Below are 22,938 nucleotides of genomic sequence, written 5' to 3' on the forward strand. Positions count from 1 at the left end.
TAGGCCCCGTGAGCTTGGTTTGATAGGCTTAGCTCTTTCCTTCTTGAGTATGGTTTTGTTGGGTTGAAAACTGGCACCTCATTGTCTATCTTTCGTGTTCATCATGGCATTATATTTATATTGATCTATCTTGATGAGATTATCCTAATTGGTAGTTTTGACAGTTTTTTGGCTCAGTTTCTCAAGGATCTTAGTTTCGTATTTGCATTGAAGAATTTGCGTCCTCTCCATTATTTTTTGTCCTCTCCATTATTTTTTTATGCATATCTATTATTGGATCTTCTGATGGTCTCCATTAGTCACAAAGTCAATATATTCAGGATCTTCTCAAGCAGACAAATATGACTGATTGCAAATACCTCTCTATACCAGTTTCCACTACTGAAAAGTTAAGCAAGTTTATGGAGGAATTAATGGATGATCCTACGATGTATCACATTATAGTTAGTACCCTTCAATATGCAACCATGACCAGGCCTGGAATTCAATTTGCGGTGAATAAAGTCTATCAATTTATGCACTCTCCTACAATTGATCATTGGTCTATAGTTAATCTCCACTATTTAAAAGGAACCTCCTCAGAAGGACTTCTTATCCATCGTGACTCTCCGCTTAGTTTATCTAACTTTACAAATGTTGACTACGTGGGTTGCCCTAATGATTGCAAGTCTACTGGTAGTTATGCTGTATTTTTTGGATGTAACCTTATCTCTTGGAGTTTCAAATAGAAAAACATTGTAGCCCGCTCAAGCACTGAGGCCACATATCATAAACTCACGAATGTTGTTGTTGAACTTACTTGGTTACAATCTTTGTTGCATGAATTATTGGTATATCTGCCTTTCGCTCTAATTTTCTGCTGTGACAATGTGGGGGCCACTTTTCTCACTACCAATCTTGTCTTCCATGCACGAACCAAACATGTTGAGATAGACTTCCATTTTATTCATGATAAGGTTGTGAAGGGGGACCTCTAGGTTCGATTTCTCTCCACCAAGGACCAACTTGTTGACATCTTCACATAGCCTCTCTCACATCAACAATTCAACATTTTGATGTCCAACCTCAAGGTCTCATCTCCGCCCTTGAGTTTGATGGGGCGTGCTAAGGATAATAATGGTCTTTTGCAGTTTGGGGGCAAAACAGGAAGACCAAGGGCAACCCTAGCCGAATCTAGGGTTGCCTTGGCCACCAATACTCCATGTGTGCAAGGCTCCAAAAACTAGACTCAAACTCAACTATTTAAAAGACTCCAACAGATTACATCTTATTCACAAGTGGATCAGAGTCAGAGTTGTACTCAAACACATAGGAGACATAGTTCATACCAAACACAAATAGATAACTTGTGTAATTCAACCTCTAAAGTAAGAGTCCAAGATTAATGTTGAATAAGGACTCTTATAACTTTAAATATGTAATATATACTACAGTTAATCTCTAGGAAGAAAATCACATTCACATGGACCTAGGATGCAAAGATCAACCGAACCACCTATATCTCTGTGTCAAACTCTCTCTCTCTCTCTCTCTCTCTCTCTCTCTCTCTCTCTCTCTCTCTCTCTTTGAAAAATGTCTCTCTTTCTTACACTTTTTTATTGAAAATCTTGGACTCTAGCAGTGCCAAGGTTGCCAAAAACTCATAACCCAACTCTTCTTCTTCTTTTTTGGGATCCTAGGTTCATCCAAGCTAGCTTACATATTTGCACTTCGGCTACATCCTCAGGATATTTCTTAGAGATAATTTAAATATAGCCAACTTTCCCACATAGAAAAGATTGATTCCCAGCTCTCTTCTCATTCCACGTAATGGTGTGTAACCACCTTCTCCCTCCAAAATCAGGTTCTATTTGAGTGTCTATGAGACACATGAACCCTTTTATAAGTGGACCAAGGCAACAATATTTTAACACCACCTATTCAACACAAGGCACTTCCATGAGAAAAGGACACAAAGCGCATCTTGTTATACCATATTATGTCTATGGAAGCATATCTTTGAGTTATCCCCAGTGGGGGACCTAATTAAGTTGGATCACTAAGTCAAAGTTTCATTTTTTTTATTTTATTTATCAAGGTGCTTTTATGAGAAATGGATATGAAAGGTATTTTAGTAATTTTATCCTTTATTATGTCCAAATTCCAAAAGGATAGCAGAGTCATTCGACTCATTCCTAAGGGTAGACCTGAGTTAGATCATTGAGTCCAAGCAAGGTCCATTTTTCAGTCGAAGCCTCTTTCTGCATCTACCCAAAAATCTACCCCTGCCTCTGCTTCAACCTATAATTACATTAGATAATCCAGTCCTTATGTGGCAGAGATGGTGCTTGTGTGAGAGAGATTACCAAAATACACAGACACTTATGATCAACGCTTGGAGCTGTTTGCATCGCTTAAAGAAACTGGAGTTCTTGTGCATCAATAGTGGTGAGCGGAAAGAGTCTTTACATTTCAGATCCCGACCCAAGAGTAGAGATCGTACTTGAAGACACTTCTCTCTCTCTCTCTCTCTCTCTCTCTCTCTCTCTCTCTCTCTCTCTCTCTCTCTCTCTCTCTCTCTCTCTCTCTCTCTCTCTCTCTCTCTCTCTCTCTCTCTCTTCAAGTCCTGACCAAAGGCGGAGAAGATGACTGAAGAAGAAGAAGAAGAAGGAAGAAGGAAAATTGGAATTCAAATCCTTTGTAGTGCCCAAATGAGCAGACATCCAGCAGAACACTCTCACCAAATGCCACGTGCCCCTACATATTTCCAACCCTCTGCTTAAATATCATTCCTATGACGGAGTTTCAGGTCCTCAAGTTTAAACCAAAAAAAAATTCTCCTTGACCAAGCATTTCTCAAAAAAGGGAGGAAGTGTATCGTAAGCTCTAATTTTTCTAGTGAGCAAATTGCTCAGACATATTAGAGAAGTGGGATAGCCACATGTACAATTTACTGTATTATATATTGAGATGTTTTTATCTCATTACAGCTAAATGAATAATATACTTCATTTGTCTTTTATGGTATCAGGCCTTCACGTGTCCTATACTTTTTTACTGCCTTTTTCAGTTTTCTTGCGTTTTCAATTTTCTTCTTGATTTCTTTGTGGTTAAGTCTTCCTCAGATAGCTGATTTCACTGGATGCTCTGTTCTTGAAGCTTCCATGGCTAACTCGGTTTCCTCTTAGAGAAGTGATTAAGTCTTCCTCAGATAACTACTTTCACCGGACGCTGTGTTCTTGAAGCTTCCATGGCTAACTCAGATTTCTCCTCTGCAACAGCTTCGGTCGTTCCTGTTTCTGCTGTTCCTTTGTTCCCTTATCCGACTAATTTGAATGTCACAAACTTTGTAACCCTCCGTTTAACGTCTAAGAATTATCTTTTGTGGCAAACTCAGTTTTTGTCTTTGGTGGAGAGTCAAGATCTGTTGGAATTTTTTACTGGCGATTGCTCGCTCTCCAGAAAAAATTCTCAGATTTGATGTTGGTGTTGAAACGCCTAATCCACTTTATCATCCTTGGTTAAAGACTGATCGATTAGTGAAAGCTTAGCTTACTGGAACTCTTTCAGAAGGTGTTCTAGGGCTTGCGTATGGCGTCCAATCATCTGCAGATTTGTGGCGCATATTATCTGATGCTTTTTCTCAATCTTTTGAAGCACGAGAGTTTGAATTGTTGTCTCGGTTGCACTTTATGAAGAAGAAAGAGACACAATCTTTGAGTGATTTCTTGATTCTATTTAAAACTCTATGTGATCAACTTGCAGCGATCGGCAAACCGATTGAAGATTCACAAAAAGTTTTTCTACTTCTCAATAATTTGGGATCTGCTTATGAAAGCTTTGTGACAACGATGTTGAAGCCACCCGTCCCGTCTTACAATGATTTAATCTTGTTGCTGCATAGTCATGATCTGAGAAACAGAGGTAATTCGTTTGTTTCACCTACTCTGAATCTTGCATTTTTTGGATCTCAAAATGGTAGTCAAGGTGGTCGTACTGGTTATCGTAGTGGCCGGTATGGTTCTCATGGCCGGAATAGCTATCATGGTGGTCGGAGTGGATATTTTTCATCATAGAATAGTGGATTTGTTCCCTCTGCTAAAGCATCTAGTTCTGCGAATAGTTTTCAAGAAAACAAAGAATAATTCTTTTGGTTTTACTTCTACATCACCTTTGCATTGTCAGATTTGCAAGAAAATTGGCCATGATGCTTTGAAATGCTGGAGCCGATATGATCATCGTTACCAGTCTGATGAGATTCCGAAAGCTTTGGCTGCAATCCATCTTAATTCTGCTTCTTCACCAGCTCGTTGTCAGATCTATAAGAAAATGGGACATGATTCTTTGACTTGCTGGGGCAGATATGATCATAGTTATCAGTCTGAAGAAATTCCGAAAGTATTGGCTACAATTCAGCTTCATTCTTCTTTTGGTTGGCTTCCTGATTCAGGTGCTTCTGATCATGTTACAGATTCTCTAGGTAACCTTTCTACTATTGTTCCCTTTAAAGGTTCTTCTTCATTGATGATTGGTAATGGTGATTATTTACGCATCACTCATGTTGGTTCTGGGATCATATCTAATGGTAGTCGTTCTCTTCCAATTAAGGATATTCTTGTGGTACCTTCAATCAAACGTAATTTGATATCTGTTTCTAAACTTACTTTTGATCTTGGTTGTGTTCTGGAGTTCACTAACAGTGGTTTTCTTGTTAAGGATCAGACCAAGCAAACGGTTCTGGCATCGGGGACTAAGAAGGATGGATTGTATGTGTTTGATTTGCAAACTGATAGTTCTGGTAGTGTTGTCAATGTTGGTTCTGGTTTAGTTTTATTTTCTTCTAGGCAAACTACTGCTTCTGAGAGGATTTGGCACTTGAGATTGGGCCATCCTTATTCTACTGTTACTTGTTTTTTGCATTCTCATGGTTTAATTCAATTTGGTTGTAAGTCAAAGACTGGGACTATATATTAAGATAAGGACTGTTCATAATGTTTGTGATAGTTGCCAATTTAGTAAAAGCACACACCTACCTTACAATTCTTCATTCACACGTGCTCGTGCTCCTTTGGAAAGAATTCACTGTGATTTGTGGGGGAAATCTCCAGTTGTGAGTGTGCAGAAATTCAAGTACTATGCGCTATTTGTAGATGATTATTCATGTTTTACTTGGCTCTATCCACTTAAAAAAAAATATCAGATTTCTATCATGTTTTTCTGCATTATCAATCTCTTGTAGAGCGGCAGTTTGACTCTAAAATAAAGATTTTTCAAAGTGATGGTGGTAGTGAATTTGGGCTTATTGCATTTCAGTCTCACTTAGCTTCACATGGTATTCTTCATCATATGTCCTGTCCTAAAACTCCAGCTCAAAACAGTGTTGTTGAAAGGAAACATAGACATCTTGTAGAGCTTGGGTTAGTTCTCTTATATCATGCCTCGATTCCTATGTGTTATTGGGTAGAGGCTATTCTTACATCAGTTTTTCTCATCAATCGTCTTCCATCTAAGGTTTTACAAATGGATACTCCTCTTCATCTTTTGTTCAATCAAGATCCCCAATATCATACACTTCGAGTTTTTGGTTTGGCATGCTTTCCATGTCTCCATGCTTATAACTCTAATAAATTTGAACCTCGATCATTGGCATGTGTTTTTATGTGCTATAGTGATTGTCACAAGGGTTATCGTTGTTTGCATGTCTCCACTGGTCGTGTTTATATCTCCAAGGATGTCATATTTGATGAGAATGTTTTCCCCTTTAAGGGTATTGTTGTGTCTTCTTCTTTGGGTACTTCTTGTACATTTGGAGGTTGGACTGCTTATGTTGAGCCTGCATTCTCTTCTCTTGATAGCTCATGGTTGTGTTTCATGTGGAGGATCGCCAGTGAGACCTTGGTTTTTTGATCCTACAACTTCTGGACCTCATGTTCTGTTACCTGGAACTTCAAATGCTTCTGCCACTGCTATTTTGTCCTCAAATAATTTGGATCAAAACGTGATTGTTGCTGCTCCTCATTTGGGTTCTATTAATGATCGGTCCATGGGTTCAGATCATGTGGATTCAACACATTTGATTAGTCCTTCTTCATTAGACACCCATTGCCCACCTGACGTTTTAGAATCTTCACCTATTTTAAACCCCATAGGCCTAAATGGGTGTTTATCTAATGAGTTACAGCCCACTGCACTTCTGGCCCATGATCAAAAGGCTGAAATGGGATTCTCTAGTGAGTTACAGCCCACTACACCTCAGGCCCATGATAAATTTGTTGAAATGGGTTTGGTTTCTTCTTCTTTAAAAGCTACTGATTGTAGTTTATCTGCTACATCTACACACTCCATGCATAATATGGTGACCCGTGCTCAACTTGGTGTTCGCAAACCTAATCCCAAGTATGCGTTACATGTTGATTTTGTTTGTTCTGAGTCTAAGATAGTCAAGTCTACTATAGCTCATCTTGGTTGGACTGCTGCAATGAAAGATGAATTGGCCACCCTTGCTACTAATCATACTTGGTCTTTAGTTCCTTGTTCACTTGAGATGAACGTTGTTGGTTGCAAATGGGTTTTTTAAGACAAAATTGAAAGCTGATGGGAGTTTAGAGCGTCTTAAAGCCTGTCTTGTTGCTCGTGGCTACAATCAACAGGAGGGTATTGATTTTCTTGAGACGTTTAGTCCAGTCGTTAAACCTGGTTCTATTCATTTGGTTTTAAGCATTGCTACTATGCTAAAATGGCCTCTATGTCAATTAGATGTTAAGAATGTGTTTCTTCATGGTTTTTTATCCACTCCGGTGTTTATGAGACAACCTCCTGGTTTTGGGGATTCTACGTGGCCTAATGATGTTTGTCAATTACATAGATCTCTTTATGGACTTAAACAAGTGCCTCGGGCTTGGTATGATCGGTTTAGTGGTTTTCTTCTGGATTTTGGGTTTGAGAGTAGTTTCTTTGATAGCTCTATGTTTGTTTATCGCCAAGACAGGAGGACTTTGATCTTGTTGCTTTATGTTGATGACATTGTTCTTACTGGCAATGATGAGCTTTCCTTAAGTTCCTTTATCACTACTTTGGGTCATACTTTTGCCATGACGGATTTGGGCTCTTTACATTACTTTCTTGGGATAGAAGTTACTCGAACTAGTTCGATCTGGTTTGTTTTTATCTCAAGCCAAGTATGCGGCTGATTTGCTTTGTCGTGCTAGTATGCTTGATGCAAAGCCTGTGATGACTCCTATGGTATCTCGTCCAACTGTGGTGTTAGATTCTTCACTTTTTCATGATGTTACTTTGTTTCGAAGTATAGTCGGGGGTCTAATTTCTCTTCAGTCAAGCGTATTCTTCGTTATGTAAAGGGTACTTTGATTGTGGTTTGTGTCTTCATCAAGCTAGCTCTTTTTAGTTATATGGTTTCTCTGATGCTGACTGGACGGGATGTCCTACTACTGGCTATTGCACTTTTCTTGGGGAAAATTGTATTTCTTGGAGTGCTAAGAAGCAACCTACAGTTTCTCGTTCTAGTACGGAAGCAGAGTATCGAGCCATGGCTTCTACTACTGCTGAGTTAACTTGGTTGAGTTTTCTTCTTCGTGATATAGGCATTCCGCAGCCTCAACCAACCATTCTCTACTGTGATAATATGAGTGCTCTTCACATGACTATGAATCCGGTATTTCATGGGCGTACCAAGCATATTGAATTGGATTACCATTTTGTATGGGAAAAGGTTGCTTTATGATATTTAGTTACACGTTAAGTGGCTTCTCATCAGCAGCTTCCTGATATTTTTACAAAACCCCTTTCTCCCAAGGAGTTTCGTTATCTTATGTACCAAACTTGGCCTTGTTAGCCGGCCATGTTTGAGGGAGGGTATTAGAGAAGTGGGATAGCCACGTGTACAATTTACTATATTATATATTGAGATGTTTTCATCTCATTACAGCTAAGTGAATAATATACTAAATTTGTCTTTTAAGACACCCCAAGACAAAGGCCTTAATGCAATGCCACCCCAGTTTAAATTTCAAATCTGTCCCCACCCTAGGACTTTAATGTATCAACATTTAGTTGTTGCTTCTTATTCTAAATAGAAAGAAAATATAATTGAGCTAATGCTGAAATGACAAAGGATCAAAGCCAAACAGAGGAATGGATTGATAATGGAGAACTCTGTCGCTCTCAAAATTTTCTTTAGAAACAACAGTATTCAACTACTTTCAAAAGACACAGAAAACACGACTTTATAGTGCGAAGAAACCCTAAAAAATTACGAAAATGCCACTGAAAACACTAAAATGTCAAAAAGGGTCTAGAAACACAAAAACCGATGTTCATCATTGCAAAGTCTTGAGTCCTTCTCACAAGATCGTTTTAGATCAATATGACAAATTTCATCCCATTCCCAGTCTGAGACCCTGAGTTACCCATGTGCCACCCCCATATGCATCATGAACATTCCCTCTCTATTTTCTTTGTTTTGTGCATTCAAGATTTATTAAGAGGTTTGACGTTATGAGTCTCAACCACCAAGAAGTAGAACAAGTTCTCGAATAGTGAAAAGTTTCTAGGTAATCATTTGGACTAGTAGTACATGTGTACGAAAAGTGTTCTGATTCCAAGTCAAGAAAATATTCTACAATCCAAGATTGGGAATACATACCAAACACAGCCTCAAAGGGAAATATTGAGCAGTACAGACTACAGTACAGACATATTCCATGAGGGAAAAACAAAAATTCCATTTCCATATTATTATATGTATATAGTGGTAAAAGCATACAAAAAGAGCAATATATCTAAGATTATAAAGGTGATTAAATTGCAAAATTGCTTGGGTGCTGCACAACAAATTCGCAGCATCATGCTGCATACAGTGGTGATTGAAATAAGGGTCGAGATTTTGATGTCAACATCTTGTTTTGTAAAAGTTGCTTTGAACCTCTTATGCGAAATGAGTGGTCGGATATCTCAACCTTGCTGTCTCGATTTCCACCGCATGCAACACGATGTGCAGCACCCAAGTTGGATTCAAACCATTCTAGTTTTATGTGGTCGTTTGTGTCTCTGTTAATTTCTTGCTACATAAATAAAGAAACCATAAAAACAACTTCTTACCACCAAAGAAAGAGATTACTAGAATGAAGGGAAACCTCTTGGTTTTTATACATAGAACTATACTGAAAAGGAAATACTTAGGGGACAGCAAGAGTACAAGATAGAATATGAATCTACAAGTCACTGGATATACATGTGTGGACTTCCTCTTTTCTTCAGCAATGCTTCTCAATAGGAGTAGAAGATTAGACATCATATTCACATAAACAATCAAAAAAATGATGGCTTTGAAGGATTCAAATAAGGTCATAGCCTTTAGGGAACAAACTAGAAATTCTTTCAGGGAAATGATACCTAAACAGCTAAACTGATGTGGTTCAAGCTGATTCAACCTCTAAACCATGTGCTTTCATTTAGTCAAACAGCTATTGTACTCTTTGGCTGGATTTGGTCCAGTGATCAGTTGCTAAATGCTTGGTCAAATGGTTCAAGCCGTGGAAACAACCTCTAAAATCCAGGGTAAGGCTGCGTCATATATCTGACAAATGCTGGAACCTTATGCATTGCATACAACCTTTTTAGCCTCTGCCTGCATCTATTCATTGTTATTTGAAGTGAGCTCAATCAGATAAGAACTTGCATGGCCTTCAGAAATTGCATGCTCCATGTCAGCACTTGTAGGTGGTTCAATTTGTTTTGGTGGTTCCTTTTTATGAAAGTAGTTGCATGTCATGACAGTTGCCCACCATAAATTTCTTTGGGATCTTTCGCTTATTTCTGTTATCCTTTTATAGACAAAGGAGAAAAAGAATAAGCTGAGGGCTAGGATTGAAGCTACTCCAACAATGATGTAGATGCTACGAAAGCTGTGAAGGTGTAGTCTACTAGATGTTACATTAGATGCAAGAGGCTTCGCGCATGCTTCATTTCCAAACCATTTCTTCTCAATCTTACTCATGTGATCTCCTTCAGTAAAGTTAAGGACAGCCTCTGAAATGTCCTGTAGCAAAGGAAAATCTTTTGCAAAGACCTAGATGAGAGAAATTATGTAAATTAATAAAATGAAGATTATCAGTAGATACTAGGTATATAGTAAATAGACAAAAGAGATTGAGAGAGAGAGAGAGAGAGAGAGAGCATACAAAGCCAAAGCCTCCTGTTCTATATGTTGGTCCAGCAACAGTGAACTGACGACAATACTTTGAAAGGAAGACATTAATGTAGGGAATCTCATCAACAATTGCTGAAACACTTCCATTTGATAGAGCATTTGCAAATTCTTGTTTTGTGGAAAGCTTCTTGATCCTTGACTTTTCAAATCCCTTGTTCTTAAGAAGATCGAACACAAAAGACCCTTCTTGATATCCAACATTCTTTCCTTCTCTAAGGATAGTTTCCAAATTTGTTACAGTAGGTTGTAATTTCTCAACGGTTAAAATAGATGTTAAATTTGCTGTATAACTGCTCACAAGTACAAACACAGCAAAAGTCCACAGGTTTACAATGAATCTTGAATAGTTGCTCCGGAGCTTCTCTTCTATGGCACATAGAAAAAATTTCTGTGAGTTGCTTATCCATACAAGCTGAGAGAAAAATAGATAAATGATGCAGACACATGACTACAAATGCACTGTTATATGCAAATCAAGAAGTTTGAAATACATTAAACTCCAGATAATAGTGTAAGAACATCTTAGTTGGCAAGGAATCGCCTGGGTGTCCAGGCCTTATTCGCCCCCTTTGAATGCCTTGAATTTCTTTAGAAGAAACTTACAGTTAAAACAGTTACAGTTATTAAATAAAGGGGAAGCAAGATACCATGAGTTAGACTAGATCATAAAAGAGTGATAAGAAACTTACGATTTGTAAATACGTATATAGAAAAAGAAAATGATAAGATCTTCCCCACCAACTCTGAAGTAGTCCCTTGGAATTCAGGGTTTTTCTCATGCTCAAAGACCCAAACAAGAAAACCCTTTAAGACAATCATTGAAATTGTGGTTATCCACAGTTCTGTGGTTAAAGGCTTCATGAACCACCATAAACCACCAGTGTCATCATCTTTCTTTACAGGCACAATCATTCGAACCCCAGAAACTGTATATGGTTGAGTGAAGCCAACATACCGAGATCTATTTGCCAGGATCGTTATATCTCCAATAACTGCATCATATGTCTGTTAATGGTTGAATTTAGTTCATGAAAGAAAAAACATTAACAGAAAATAATGTGTAAACTGGAAATCTTAGCTCACCTTGTTATATACTTCTTGTAAAAGTTCATTGCAAGACCCTTTAGGTTCACCTTTCTCATTCTCGTATGGAATGAACTTGTAAGAGAATTTATGTGGTAAGCTGTCCAGAACATTTGTGAAGACTTCATATGAGAGACCAGTCACAATTGGCTCCTTAGCATGGGAACTGTGACTGATGTTGATGAATTCAGGAAATACTGTCTTCAGAGGCACCCCAATGTTCAACACATATTCACTGGATGTAGCTTCAAGTACTGATCTGAGCTGTTGCACTACCCGAAGATTGTTCTTGCCAGAACTATCAATTGAACTAGAACTCAAAAACAGACCATCATTTGGATTCCAATACCCAATTTTCTGACTTTTTTCTTGCACGTCGACAATCTCAAAGCTGGAAGATTGTAACTCACCATTCACTAAATGAATTTCACCACTTACACCACTCGTGTATCTAGTTGTTTTGATGTGTTTCAAAACTTCTGAACCAATCTGAGTGACATTCACGTCAAGAGAATCTGGCTTTCCGTTCAAATACAAACTAGCTGTATTTACTGCTTTTGCAGCCACAAATGTTGCATCATAGGCCCATAGGACATACACATTGGGCTCCAGTCTGGTCTCCTTAGAGTGATCTTCATCAAATTGTTTCCACCACTGAACCATAAACCTCCGATGTGCTCTGGATAACGGAACATGAGTCTTGATACCTATAACATCTTTCATGGAACTGAGCACAGAAGGTTCCATGTAGCTCATGAGATCTGTGAGTCCACTCATTATAATCCATTTATATGAAAAATTAGAGCTCATCATCCCTCTTTTCTGAACATGTAAGAAAAATAGATTTCCAAGGGACAAAGATAGATTAACAATGAAGACTCCATTTCTGCTTTTACCTCCTATTTTGTGCAAAATAACTTCAATATCAGACCCTTTCATATCATGGTGCAACACAATTCGTCGAGCAACATGTGCGCCAATTTCTTGAAGGCCATCAGTAAGGTATGGTATTACTGCGGTTCCACTATGGCTATCGTCGTGGATAAGAGTTACTTCTTTGTATTCATAAGCTTCAAGAACTGCAGTTATGGCTTTAACTTGAGATGAATCATTCTGAGCAAATCTGATGAAATAAGGGAACCAAGTAGGTGAAAGAGAAGAGCTAATAGCAGAGAAAGATATGACAGATACATGAGCCTTGCTTCCCATCTTAGCCAAAAACTCTGCTTCATCTGATGTTTGAGGTCCAATAATTGCTTGTACTCCAACATTTTGAATCAAGTCCAGTGCTGCATATGGTATTAATGGAGTTTTCAAAGCTAAAAGACATGAATGTGCAGAGAGTAGACTCTTATAAAGAAAGTCTTTTGGAAAAATAAAATAAAAAAAGAAGAAGAAAAAGGCAAAACGGTTATATGTTCTAACTAAAAATAATAAAGTCTTAATGACAATAATCTTAGTGGATGTGCCTCTAGCACAGTGGTCTATGGGTGCAAGTTTGGCCCTGGCGGTCCTCGCTTGCCCTAAGCCCCCTAAGCCCAAATATGACTTAGGCTAAAGATTTTGACTCTAAGGGCGGATTAGGGCCAAAATAGTCTGATCATGAACTAGGGCCAAGGGCAGGCTTGTAATTACTCTCTGGCCCGCCCAGCCCATCCCGATCATTCTTGATTTTATAGACTAACCTAGGCCCTAATTTTAGACTGATTTTAGTCCTGATTCTGACCCTGATCTTGGCCGTGATTCTAACCTTCATCTTGGTTCTAATCTTGGCCCTGATTTTGGTTTGATCTTAGCACTGATTTTGGCCTTAATCTTGGCCTTGATATCTAGGCCTATGATGTTGGCCCTAATCATGGCCCTAATTTGAGTCTGAATCCTCCACCCATATGGAGAGGAATTAATTCTAATCCACATGGGTAAATACTTGACACGTGTCAATTTTTAAATCATGATCATGTTTTGTAGAAAATTAATAAAAAAAAATTATATCTTCATTACCAATGTAATAAGCATCCATTTGATTTTGGCCTGATCCTGACTCTAATTTTGGCTCTAGTCATAATGTTATTTGACCCTAATCATGTACTAGATTTTTGACATAATCTTCACATTAACATTGAAATAATTATAAGTCTCGATTTTGACCTTCAGTCATTTTGATCATATTAGACTATGAATTCACTTTTTATATTATTTTTAAGGTTTTTTTTTTTTTTTGAACTAAGTCATTTTTAGTTCCAAAAAATCATTGATTTTTTTTTTTGGGACTAAGGCGAGATAATATATTATAAATAATAAAAACTAGATAGAGAATTAATATCTAACAAATCTACACCCCAACTTCTCATCATGAATATTGACATCTTTCTTTTACTTCCAATCTCTGATATTTATAAATAAATAAATAAATAAAACTTATTAAGGACAAATAGTTGTGTTTGTAACTAAAATATCATTTTCTTTAACTACATAAAAAATATCAATACTAAATTATTGTTGATTTACTTGTTAACAAGGTTTTAAATATGGATTTCTTTTTTTTTTTTTTGAATAAGGATATCAATGGGAGAAATTTTCAATTTCCATCACCAAAGCAATGGGAGACTTTCAGAGCTCAATATAAAATTATTGAGTGTATTTATTTATGTTTAGAGCAACACTATCAATTTATTGACTATTTTATCATTTTATAGGAACTTGAATGATCTTATATTTCTATGAATTTTATTATTATTATTTTTTTATTATTATGAATTTACATTTAATATTTTAGGTCCAAGGATAGGACAAATTAAGGCTAGGGACAAGGCCAATCAGGGCCAATCAAGGACAGAGCCAATCAGGGTTAGAGATAGAGCCAATTAGGGTCAGGGATAGGGCCAATAAATGTCAGGGGCCAATCAGGGCGGGAATGGGCTTGGCTTGGCCCTGTAGAGCTTAGGGCAAGGGACAATAATCCTTGGCCCTGAAATAGGGTCAAGGCAGGATCAGATTAGAACATATAGGGCTAGGGTTGGGATTGCAAAAACCATACCCACCCCGGCCCTGTTGCAGCCCTACAGTGGTGGCAACCTCATTTGTAGATGCCACGGAAGTCATGGGTTTGACCTTCTGCCCCTACCAAATCTTCCCCTTCTCCACCCCCCCCCCCCCTTCCCCTCTTCAAATTCCTAAAAATGGGGAATGAATTGAATTTCAAAATTTACCAAAAAAAAGAATTGAATTTTCCAACATACATATTAGTTTTTGAGAGAGGGTTCTTAACAAGCAAGGTATGACCTGTTGCATTCTATTTTTATGTCATAATTTTTCTTTCTTTGAAAGTGTTGCAGATAAATGAGTCAGCAGCCAATTCAGACCAGCTTGTCCAAAAGTCCAACAGCTGGACCACAAAAATCTAGCAATTGAACGCACCAACAATCTAAGCTGCATGATCCACTAAGGATGTCGGACGGTACAAACACAAGAAGTACACACACGCAATAACATATAAATAGGGTAAGCGCTAAAACAAAGGTAAGATATGAACAAAACATTTTACTTGATCTACTTGGACTCTTCTTCCAGTTCTTCTTGTAATCTTCCATTAGAGCTCCCACTACAAAAAAAATCACTTTTAGTGGCGGTTTTTTCCGCCACTAAAAGTGCCCAAAACCTAAAGAAGATACACTGGCAGAATGTACCACAGCCATTTAAAGGTGGCAATTTCCAGTACCGCACGTGTAACCTGCAAATAGTGACGATGTTTAAAACCACCACTAATTATATGAATATACGCTGCCACTAATTGTGTGATATTTTGTGGCGGTAAACAAGAAATGGCCACTAATTTTTTGTGTTTAGTGGTGGAAAGTACGAAATCCGCCACTAATTCTCTATATTTAGTGGCCAAACATGCAGAAACCGCCATTAACTGGGTCATATTTAGTGACGGTAACTATAAAATCGCCACTAATTTGTGGTATTTGGCGGTGGAAAGTCAGAAAATAGAAAGGTGCATGTGTTTGAGATTGGGCGGGGTGCGTGTGTTTTAATTAATTAGTGACAGTTTACGATAAATAGCCACTAAATTTATATTATTAGTGGCGGTATATCTAATTAAATGTCACTAATTCTACTTTTTCTTGTAGTGGATCTCTACAACTATTGTGGCGTTTAACTCAAGATTAATTGACTTGATCATTCGAGGCGGCTCACCGATCACATCGACTGGCCCACATCTAATGACTTGCACTGAGTGTTTCTAGGAAGCATAGCAACTAGAAGAGAGAGAGTCATTCCAAGAATCTCGTTAATTAGATTCACTTGTTCGGGTGTTGGTTTGGGTGAATCAATCCTCTATGGTAGATTTCTCACCAACAGGAAAAGTCATTAAAGTAGTTTTTTTTATTTTAGGGGGGGGGGGGCATGCTATATGCCTCAAGCTCAGTCTATTTTATCATTTTCCTCATTTTTCTTGTTTCTTTGATGACATTTTGGTTCTTCAGATGTAAATTCAAAAATAGAAGTGTTTTGCATGGATTCCTATGATTGACTTGTAGATTAAATAGCCAAATTGTTGATTGGTATTAGGGATATTTTTAGGAATTCAACCAAAACCCTAGTTGCCACTCCATCTCAAGCTTATGCAACAAGGGTTGTTTATAAGAGTTCCAAAGATGATCAAACACTAGCCACTACGCTCAAGAAGGTTTCTACAATTGGTATGTACTCACAAAGACTCTAACTAACCCAAAGAAGAATTTGATACAGATTAATTACAACTGCTACAAAACCCTGGTCAATAGTTTATGTAAATCCAAATACTATAACTCAGGGAATCTAGAAGATTACAACTACAAGAGTCTTAGAACATTGATGAACAAGGACTTTATCTCTATATAAAGAAACCATGTACACAACTCTCATATAGTGGAAAAAATATCTGAAACTCTCTCGTGGACGTTTTACTCTCTCTCTCTCTCTCTCTCTCTCTCTCCCTCCCTCCCTCCCTCCCTCCCCTCCCTCCTTGCACGTCTCTCTCTTCATCCCACATTTCTAGCAATTAGGATCCTTTAGCCACAAGAGTAAAGGATTATACTTTCCTCACACCCCTCTCCCACATGTTTAGGAAGGGGCCCACTCCTGATCAACCTCATCAATATTTAGAGGTGGGCCCCTCCTAATGGTGGAGGGGTGTCACGGAAGCATAATCTTAAGACTCTAAATTCCTAAATTTCTCCTTAAATCCAGCCACCATGCCGATTAATTTTTATTACATATAAAGGATGAAATTGGAAAAGGTTAGAAACATTTCATGTTTAGAGCTACTTTCTGATTCTTGTCATTTAAAACACGTTTTGCCACTTTATGCTTCAAATTATTAGAAACAAATTGTATACTTGTATTTGTCTTTCCTGTTCGTTTGGACCTAAACGGGAAAAAAGGTCCCATGGTCATAAATTTCATTTAGAAGTGAAGTCGTTCTCAATTATAATGAACTCTATGTTTTCCATTTGAAAATGAACTCTACGAATTTTGCTTCCCTACCCTTTTGGGTTGGTCACACCCTCTTGTGCTTCATTTCAAAAAACAATAAGGTTAAATTGGTCTCTAATTTTAGAAAAATATGCCTCTACAATGTGACCTATAAAATTGTGGCTAAAATGCTTAGCTCAAAGACTCAAACCCTTTTTAAACAATATTATCTCTCCCTCGTTAAGGTGTCTTTGTAGACAATAAATAGATCTCCAATCATATTATCCTCGTCCAAAGAATCTTCAATTTCATGGGCAAAACTAGAAGAAAGATAGGTTTCATTGCTTTGAAACTGGATATGTCAAAGGCATAGGATAGGGTTGAACAGGGAGTTGTCTCTAAGTTGTTTGAGTACATGTACTTTGACCAAAACTAGCAAAAATTACTTATTGATACTCTGATCTCAGCACGTCCTTCTCTATCAAGCTAAACGGCAGCCCCTATTTATGGTTTTCTAGATCTAGGGGACTTGGTAGGGATGCACTCTTAGCCATACCTATTTCTTATCACTATGGGAATATTGTCAAGAGTGCTAAATGAGTATCAATCACTTAATCTATTCCTAGGAATCAAAGTTGCAAGAAGAGCTCCAAAAATCTCTCATTTGTTCTTTCCAGACGATACCTTCCTCTATTTTTCATGCGGAAAAAGAAGATGTTTTGGCACTAAAGGCGGCCATTGAACTTTTTTCAAATATGACTGGACAACAATTCAACTTTGAGAAAAGTAGAGTGTTTTTTAATAGGAATGTAATCTAACAAAATAAAAGCATAATCCTCTCAGTGCTGGGAATTTTTAAAGTAAAAAAGATGCAATGTATCTTGGCATTCCATGGAAGAGACAATACAAAGAATTTGCAATTCATCCTGAATAGAATAAGGACCAAAATGGTTATTTGGAAAGCAACAAGTTTGTCTTTTGTAGGAAGAGGGGTATTATTGTAGTCAATACTCCAACCCCAATCTTTATACCACATGCAATGCTTCCATTCCCTAGCACACTTTGTAAGATAGTGGACTCATTATGTCAGAGGTTCCGGCTCGAAAATCCATCCAAGAAAAACTAACTCTAATCTCGTGGGATTGATTTTTCCAGCCAAAAGTGCAAGGAGGTCTAGGTTTTTAAAGGATGGAAGACATCAACAAAGCCTTACTTCTCAGACAAGGGTGCAAATCGCTTAACAATCTTGATGCAATTTGGGTACAAACATTGAAAGCCAACTACTAACCTGACACGGTTCATGGACATGGAATTGTTTTTGCAAGATCTTCCCCCTCCTAGAGCAAATGGTCGTAAGAAAGTTGAATAATGGAATGGAAACTTCGCTTTGGTTTGGTCCTTGGATTAGAGTCATAAGCAAAAAACAATAGGGCACCAAATTTCGATCTATGGACGAGGAAAGCAACAGTAGTGTAGGTGGCCAATTCATTAGTCAAGCTCAATAGGGAGTTACTCTCTTCTCCTCCTTTTAATACATATTCTTACCTCTCTTCCATTAACCTCACTCTTGAGCAATGGCGAATTCTCTACCAAATTGGTAGGTCGAGCCTTGTCTAAATTAAGAACAACGTCTCAACCAAATATTTTCATTTATGGTTAAAATATTTTTTAAACTACCTCTCCATCACAAATTTAAAGCTTAATTTCTTTTGGCATCTCTTGAATGCAAGATTACCGGTTAAGACACTACTTTTTCAATGGACATCTACATCTCCTTCATGTGAATTATGTGATGATTGTGCCAAGTCATACTAGCACACTTCTCTTTCTTATGAATGGACCAAGAGGGTACGGGCAGTAGGCCCCTTAGGTTTGAGGACGGAAGTGTTCACCCAATACTCAATACTCCATTTATATTTCTAATTTCAGTTAGATGAGATATCTAAATGTTGGTTTGTGTTTGTCTTCATAATAACTTGTTATTTTGTATGGAAAGAAAGAAATAATAAGGTGTTCAATTATCAACTCCCAAACCCCAATAGAGTCTTATGCAATATCTCAAAATGGGTCAGGGATCTGAACCTAATGCCTAGAGTGTCTACGACCCCTATGGCCATGCAATGGCTGAAATAGATATTGGATAGCTAAAAGCATGCATATGTAAATCTGCTTCTATCATTAAAATGTTTCAGTCACCTAGTTCATTGTGTAACTTAAACATTAGGGGGCTTCATACGGTAAAGTTTTTTCTTTTTTTTTTTCAGAGGGGGTGTGGACTTAATTTCATTTGACATGTGTCCTAACTCAAAATTTAACTATTAATTTTATATCAACATGTATATTTGCCAAATACCTACAAAACTTTCACGGGCATATATACAGGTAACTTAGAAATTAATTAGTAGGAATCTGTATCCATAATAAAAGAAGAAGAAAAAAAAAGCATACAAAAATATTATAAAAAATTACATATATTAAAAGTATCTAACAGATTAACGCGTATTATTTTCTTTTTGTACAAAATAATATATATGTTAACTAAACCTAGGGTACAACAGGTCGGGTTGGTTGGTTCAATTCAAGTTTTTCAAAACCTTAACCTAACCCTGACATTGACATTATAGGACAGACTAGCTAGGTTGGCTTGGGAGCTATCATGGCTAAAATTGGAGACCTTTTTTTTTCTAATTATTTTTTAATACAGATGCCCGGCCAAGTTTTGGTCTTACTGTCCCCATGGGTGTATTCAACCGCATGAACCGCCCGGTTATACTTGGGTCGAATGAACACTTCTTAGGCGCCTCAACCCTTCTTAACGCGATCAACTACTCCCTGGGGAATGTTATCAATGAAGTTATAAACCAAAGTTGCACCCCTAATTTAGCCTTTAATTGCGAGCAAAATGCCTTTATACAGATAAATGATTAGCTAAATTGAAGGCCAAAGGTTGAATTTTATAACCACTTCTGAATTATGCTAAAGTTTTTTTTTTTTAAAGAGGTTCATCCGGGCCAGCTTGCGCGCACCACGACTACATCCTCAAGGTGCTTTATATATAATTAATATAGGCGGAGCTTCGCCCCTGGCCCCGAGGGGATTCGAACTTTGACCTCCTATGTGGAAGCGTTGGGCTTTGCCAACTGAGCCACCCCTCGAGGTTAATTAGGCTAAAGTTAAATAGAAATTGAATCTAGAACATTGGTTAGAGTCCGGTAGCAATACTTAAGGGCATGTTTGGTTACATGAATCTAGATATTTCAAATCTCCAAATTTACAAATGAGAGATTTATACCCGTTTGGTTGTGTGATAGATTAATGAAATCTACGGATTCACCTTCTTACACTAAAAAAACACGTGAATCTGTTATGGGTACGAGGTGAAATCCAGATATTTCACCCCTATTATAAAATTTACTAAACATTTGAACCATTACCCCATAGATGTTTTTTCAGGATGAATCTATAGATTTTATTTCAAATATTCAAGCTAACCAAACAGTTAATTTTATGAACCATGACTCCAAAAATTTGAAATCTATAGATTTGAAATCTCTAGATTTTTTAAATCTCCGACTCAAGTAACAAAATAGGCCCTAAAACAAATTTCCTATTGGGTTACTGAACTAGATAGCCATCTTCCTCTCACTGTCAAGGATTTTGCTTGGCAGCAGTGCCTACGTAGCACTGCTCCAAGCAGCGAATGGTCAAGATGAAAAGATAGGTGTTTGATTAAATCATAGTCGTAGATTTTACCCATGTGCAAGAAAACTAATTTAAGTGAGGTTAGACCCGGTTCAGTTCGCACGGTTCACAATGAAACATTTCAAAATTAAAGCTATATTTGAAATAAAAAAATAAAAAAAGAGTTGTCTTCTTTCTTTTCATTGTTGCTGCTGAACCTAAGTCGGATGAAATCCACAGAATAAAATGAAAATCAACCCATCACATACCTGATTTACACGTTCATCAAAAATCCCTCAAGTACACTTACACGTTCATCGCTTAAGAGTCAACAAGCACGGCTGCAAGTAACTTGCAGCGGAGCTCTGCTCCACGGCTCTCTGAGACGCTGACAAACTTGCAGATGCAGCTCTAATCTCTGCGTTTCTTCCTCGTTCTTCACTACAAGTTGTTTTGATCTCATTCCAGTTCTTCATTTCAAGCTCTTTACTTTTCGAAGTAAGTTTGGATTCTTGTTTGCTTTTGGTTCTGCTTTCCTTGACGCAGAAACAACTGATATTTGAATCTTAATCTGTTATTTTTCAATGGAGATGAGCAGTCATAAGTTATAACTAATAATCTCTTTCAAATTAACTGATCTTAGTTTTTGTCTTGAAATCCAGTAGAATTGCAGGGACAATCGGTTTGAGGTCTCTGCCCACCGTCGGAGGTGGAAATTTTGTGAGCAGAGACATGGCGCCTGGTTATTGGATTTCGTCTCTCGCCTGTGCAACTTCTGATATCCAGTCGCCGGGGGAATGGTTGAGATTCATCTTCCTATCACCATGCCCTCAACGATCACTTTTCGCCGCCGTAGATCTCATCTTCTTGTTCGTCTTCTTCGTCTTCACCGTCCAGAAGCTTTATTCCAGATTCCGCTCTAGTGGCATTTCTGAATCCTCTATCGAAAAGCCTCTGCTCGAAAGAAGGAGAAATCATCTCAGAAGTACTCCATGGTTCAAGCTCTCCTTGATTCTAACGGTGTTGTTAGCAATCTCTGACGCTGCACTGGGCATTTTGACCGTCACCTGAAGCACCGAACCAGAATTGAAGACGACTCTATTTTTTATTTTTTATTTTCAAATATAGCTTTAATTTTGAAATGGTTCATTGTGAACCGTGCGACTGAACCGGGTCTACTCACTTAAAATTAGTTTTCTTGCACATGAGTAAAATCTACGACCACGATTTAATTAAACACCTATCTTCTCATCTTGACCATTCGCTGCTTGGAGCAGTGCCACGTAGGCACTGCTGCCAAGCAAAGTCCCACTGTCAAACCTAAAGCCAACAACGAAAATGGACAACCAAAAATAAATCTGCTACGTCCACCAGATTGGTCAACATTAACTAAAGCTGCTCCAGTTATGGACGATCTACTGTTGAACTTCTCTAATATCTTTTGTGATATATTTCTTTTTTCTCATAAAAAATAGTTCAAATATTTTAAAAATGGATGTCCAAGACATACCTGTAGAAGCGGCTCTAATGGCATCTCCTCCTGAATCTCTAAAATGAAGAACAATCTTTGAGTTATAATTTGGATGAACTGCATAGAAATCTGAGACTGCCATGGAAATACATCTCTCTGCAACCTTTCCGATCTCTGAATCTAAATCAAGAACCACACCAACATGAAACAACTTTGGGTTTTTGTGATTGCAATGTTGAGCTGCTCTGGAAGTAGAGGTAGAAGTCGTAAAAAGAGAGCAGAAGAGAAGAAGAAAGAAAGAGAAGCCCTTATTCTTCATATTCAATATCATTAAAAAGAAAAAGAAAGAATAGAAAGAGCATTTTAAAAACTAAACACCTCGAATCCTAGTTTTATAAAGAGCGAGGGTCTTCAGATCCCACGGTCGTACCATGCATGGGAGGCTTCGTGTTAGTTTCTTATGAAATTAATTCAGAAGTCTTCACCAAGGCAATAGAAGTCAAGAACCGACCTTGGACATCTTCAGAGAGAAAATCAATATTTGGAATTTTGTGTTTGTAGTCATTGATATTAATTATACTGCATACAATAAGTAAAATACAATTACCAACTAAATCAAGTGATGATATCTCATATGTATCAAGTTCAAGCCTATATATATATATATATATATATATATATATTAAAATAGTTTTTAAGAACAAAAAAAAAAAAAAAAAAGGAGTTACAATAATCAAAATATAAATTTAACAACGCACAATCATTCATCAATGGTTCTATACTAAACTTATATTAATTTTAAAACAATACAAGATCATTTAAGGCTTGAAAAAAACAAAATTAAAAAAATGGAAGTTTGGAACTGTTGGGTAATGGCTCATGTTTTACATTTTGTTAGCGACAAATTTCCTTTGTAATTGGACTTAGGCCCATGAATAGCTATTGTGGCTTAAAAAGCGTTTGAAGGCAAAAATAAATAAATAAATAAAATGAGCAATAGAGGTATTTGAAAACAAAAAAGAGCAAAAGAGGTGTT

General features: G+C 37.4%; 1 protein-coding gene across 1 annotated transcript; it reads right to left on the reverse strand.

Moving 5' to 3' along the window:
• Positions 1-9,631: 9,631 nt before the first annotated feature.
• Positions 9,632-22,236, reverse strand: LOC149010163 (glutamate receptor 2.7-like). The gene is made up of 5 exons (XM_089162406.1): positions 21,942-22,236; positions 11,291-12,579; positions 10,897-11,212; positions 10,179-10,573; positions 9,632-10,066 (listed from the first exon to the last, which is right to left on the reverse strand). Exons 1-5 carry the CDS (start codon positions 22,231-22,233, stop codon positions 9,632-9,634), a joined length of 2,727 nt encoding a protein of 908 aa, XP_089018532.1. The 5' UTR covers positions 22,234-22,236.
• Positions 22,237-22,938: the final 702 nt, after the last annotated feature.

The sequence above is a fragment of the Hakea prostrata genome, chromosome 7 (genome assembly GCF_041222555.1).
Source record: "Hakea prostrata isolate BN-2017 chromosome 7, UWA_Hpros_2, whole genome shotgun sequence".
NCBI lineage: Eukaryota > Viridiplantae > Streptophyta > Magnoliopsida > Proteales > Proteaceae > Hakea > Hakea prostrata.

Excerpts from the sequence above, each read along its gene's own strand:
- LOC149010163 (XM_089162406.1), bottom strand. The coding sequence starts at position 22,233 with ATGATATTGAATATGAAGAATAAGGGCTTCTCTTTCTTTCTTCTTCTC. Across the intron at positions 11,213-11,290 it reads TACAAGAAGTATATAACAAG|ACATATGATGCAGTTATTGG; the intron begins GTGAGCTAAGAT and ends AACCATTAACAG. Across the intron at positions 10,067-10,178 it reads GAACAGGAGGCTTTGGCTTT|GTCTTTGCAAAAGATTTTCC; the intron begins GTATGCTCTCTC and ends TCTCTCATCTAG.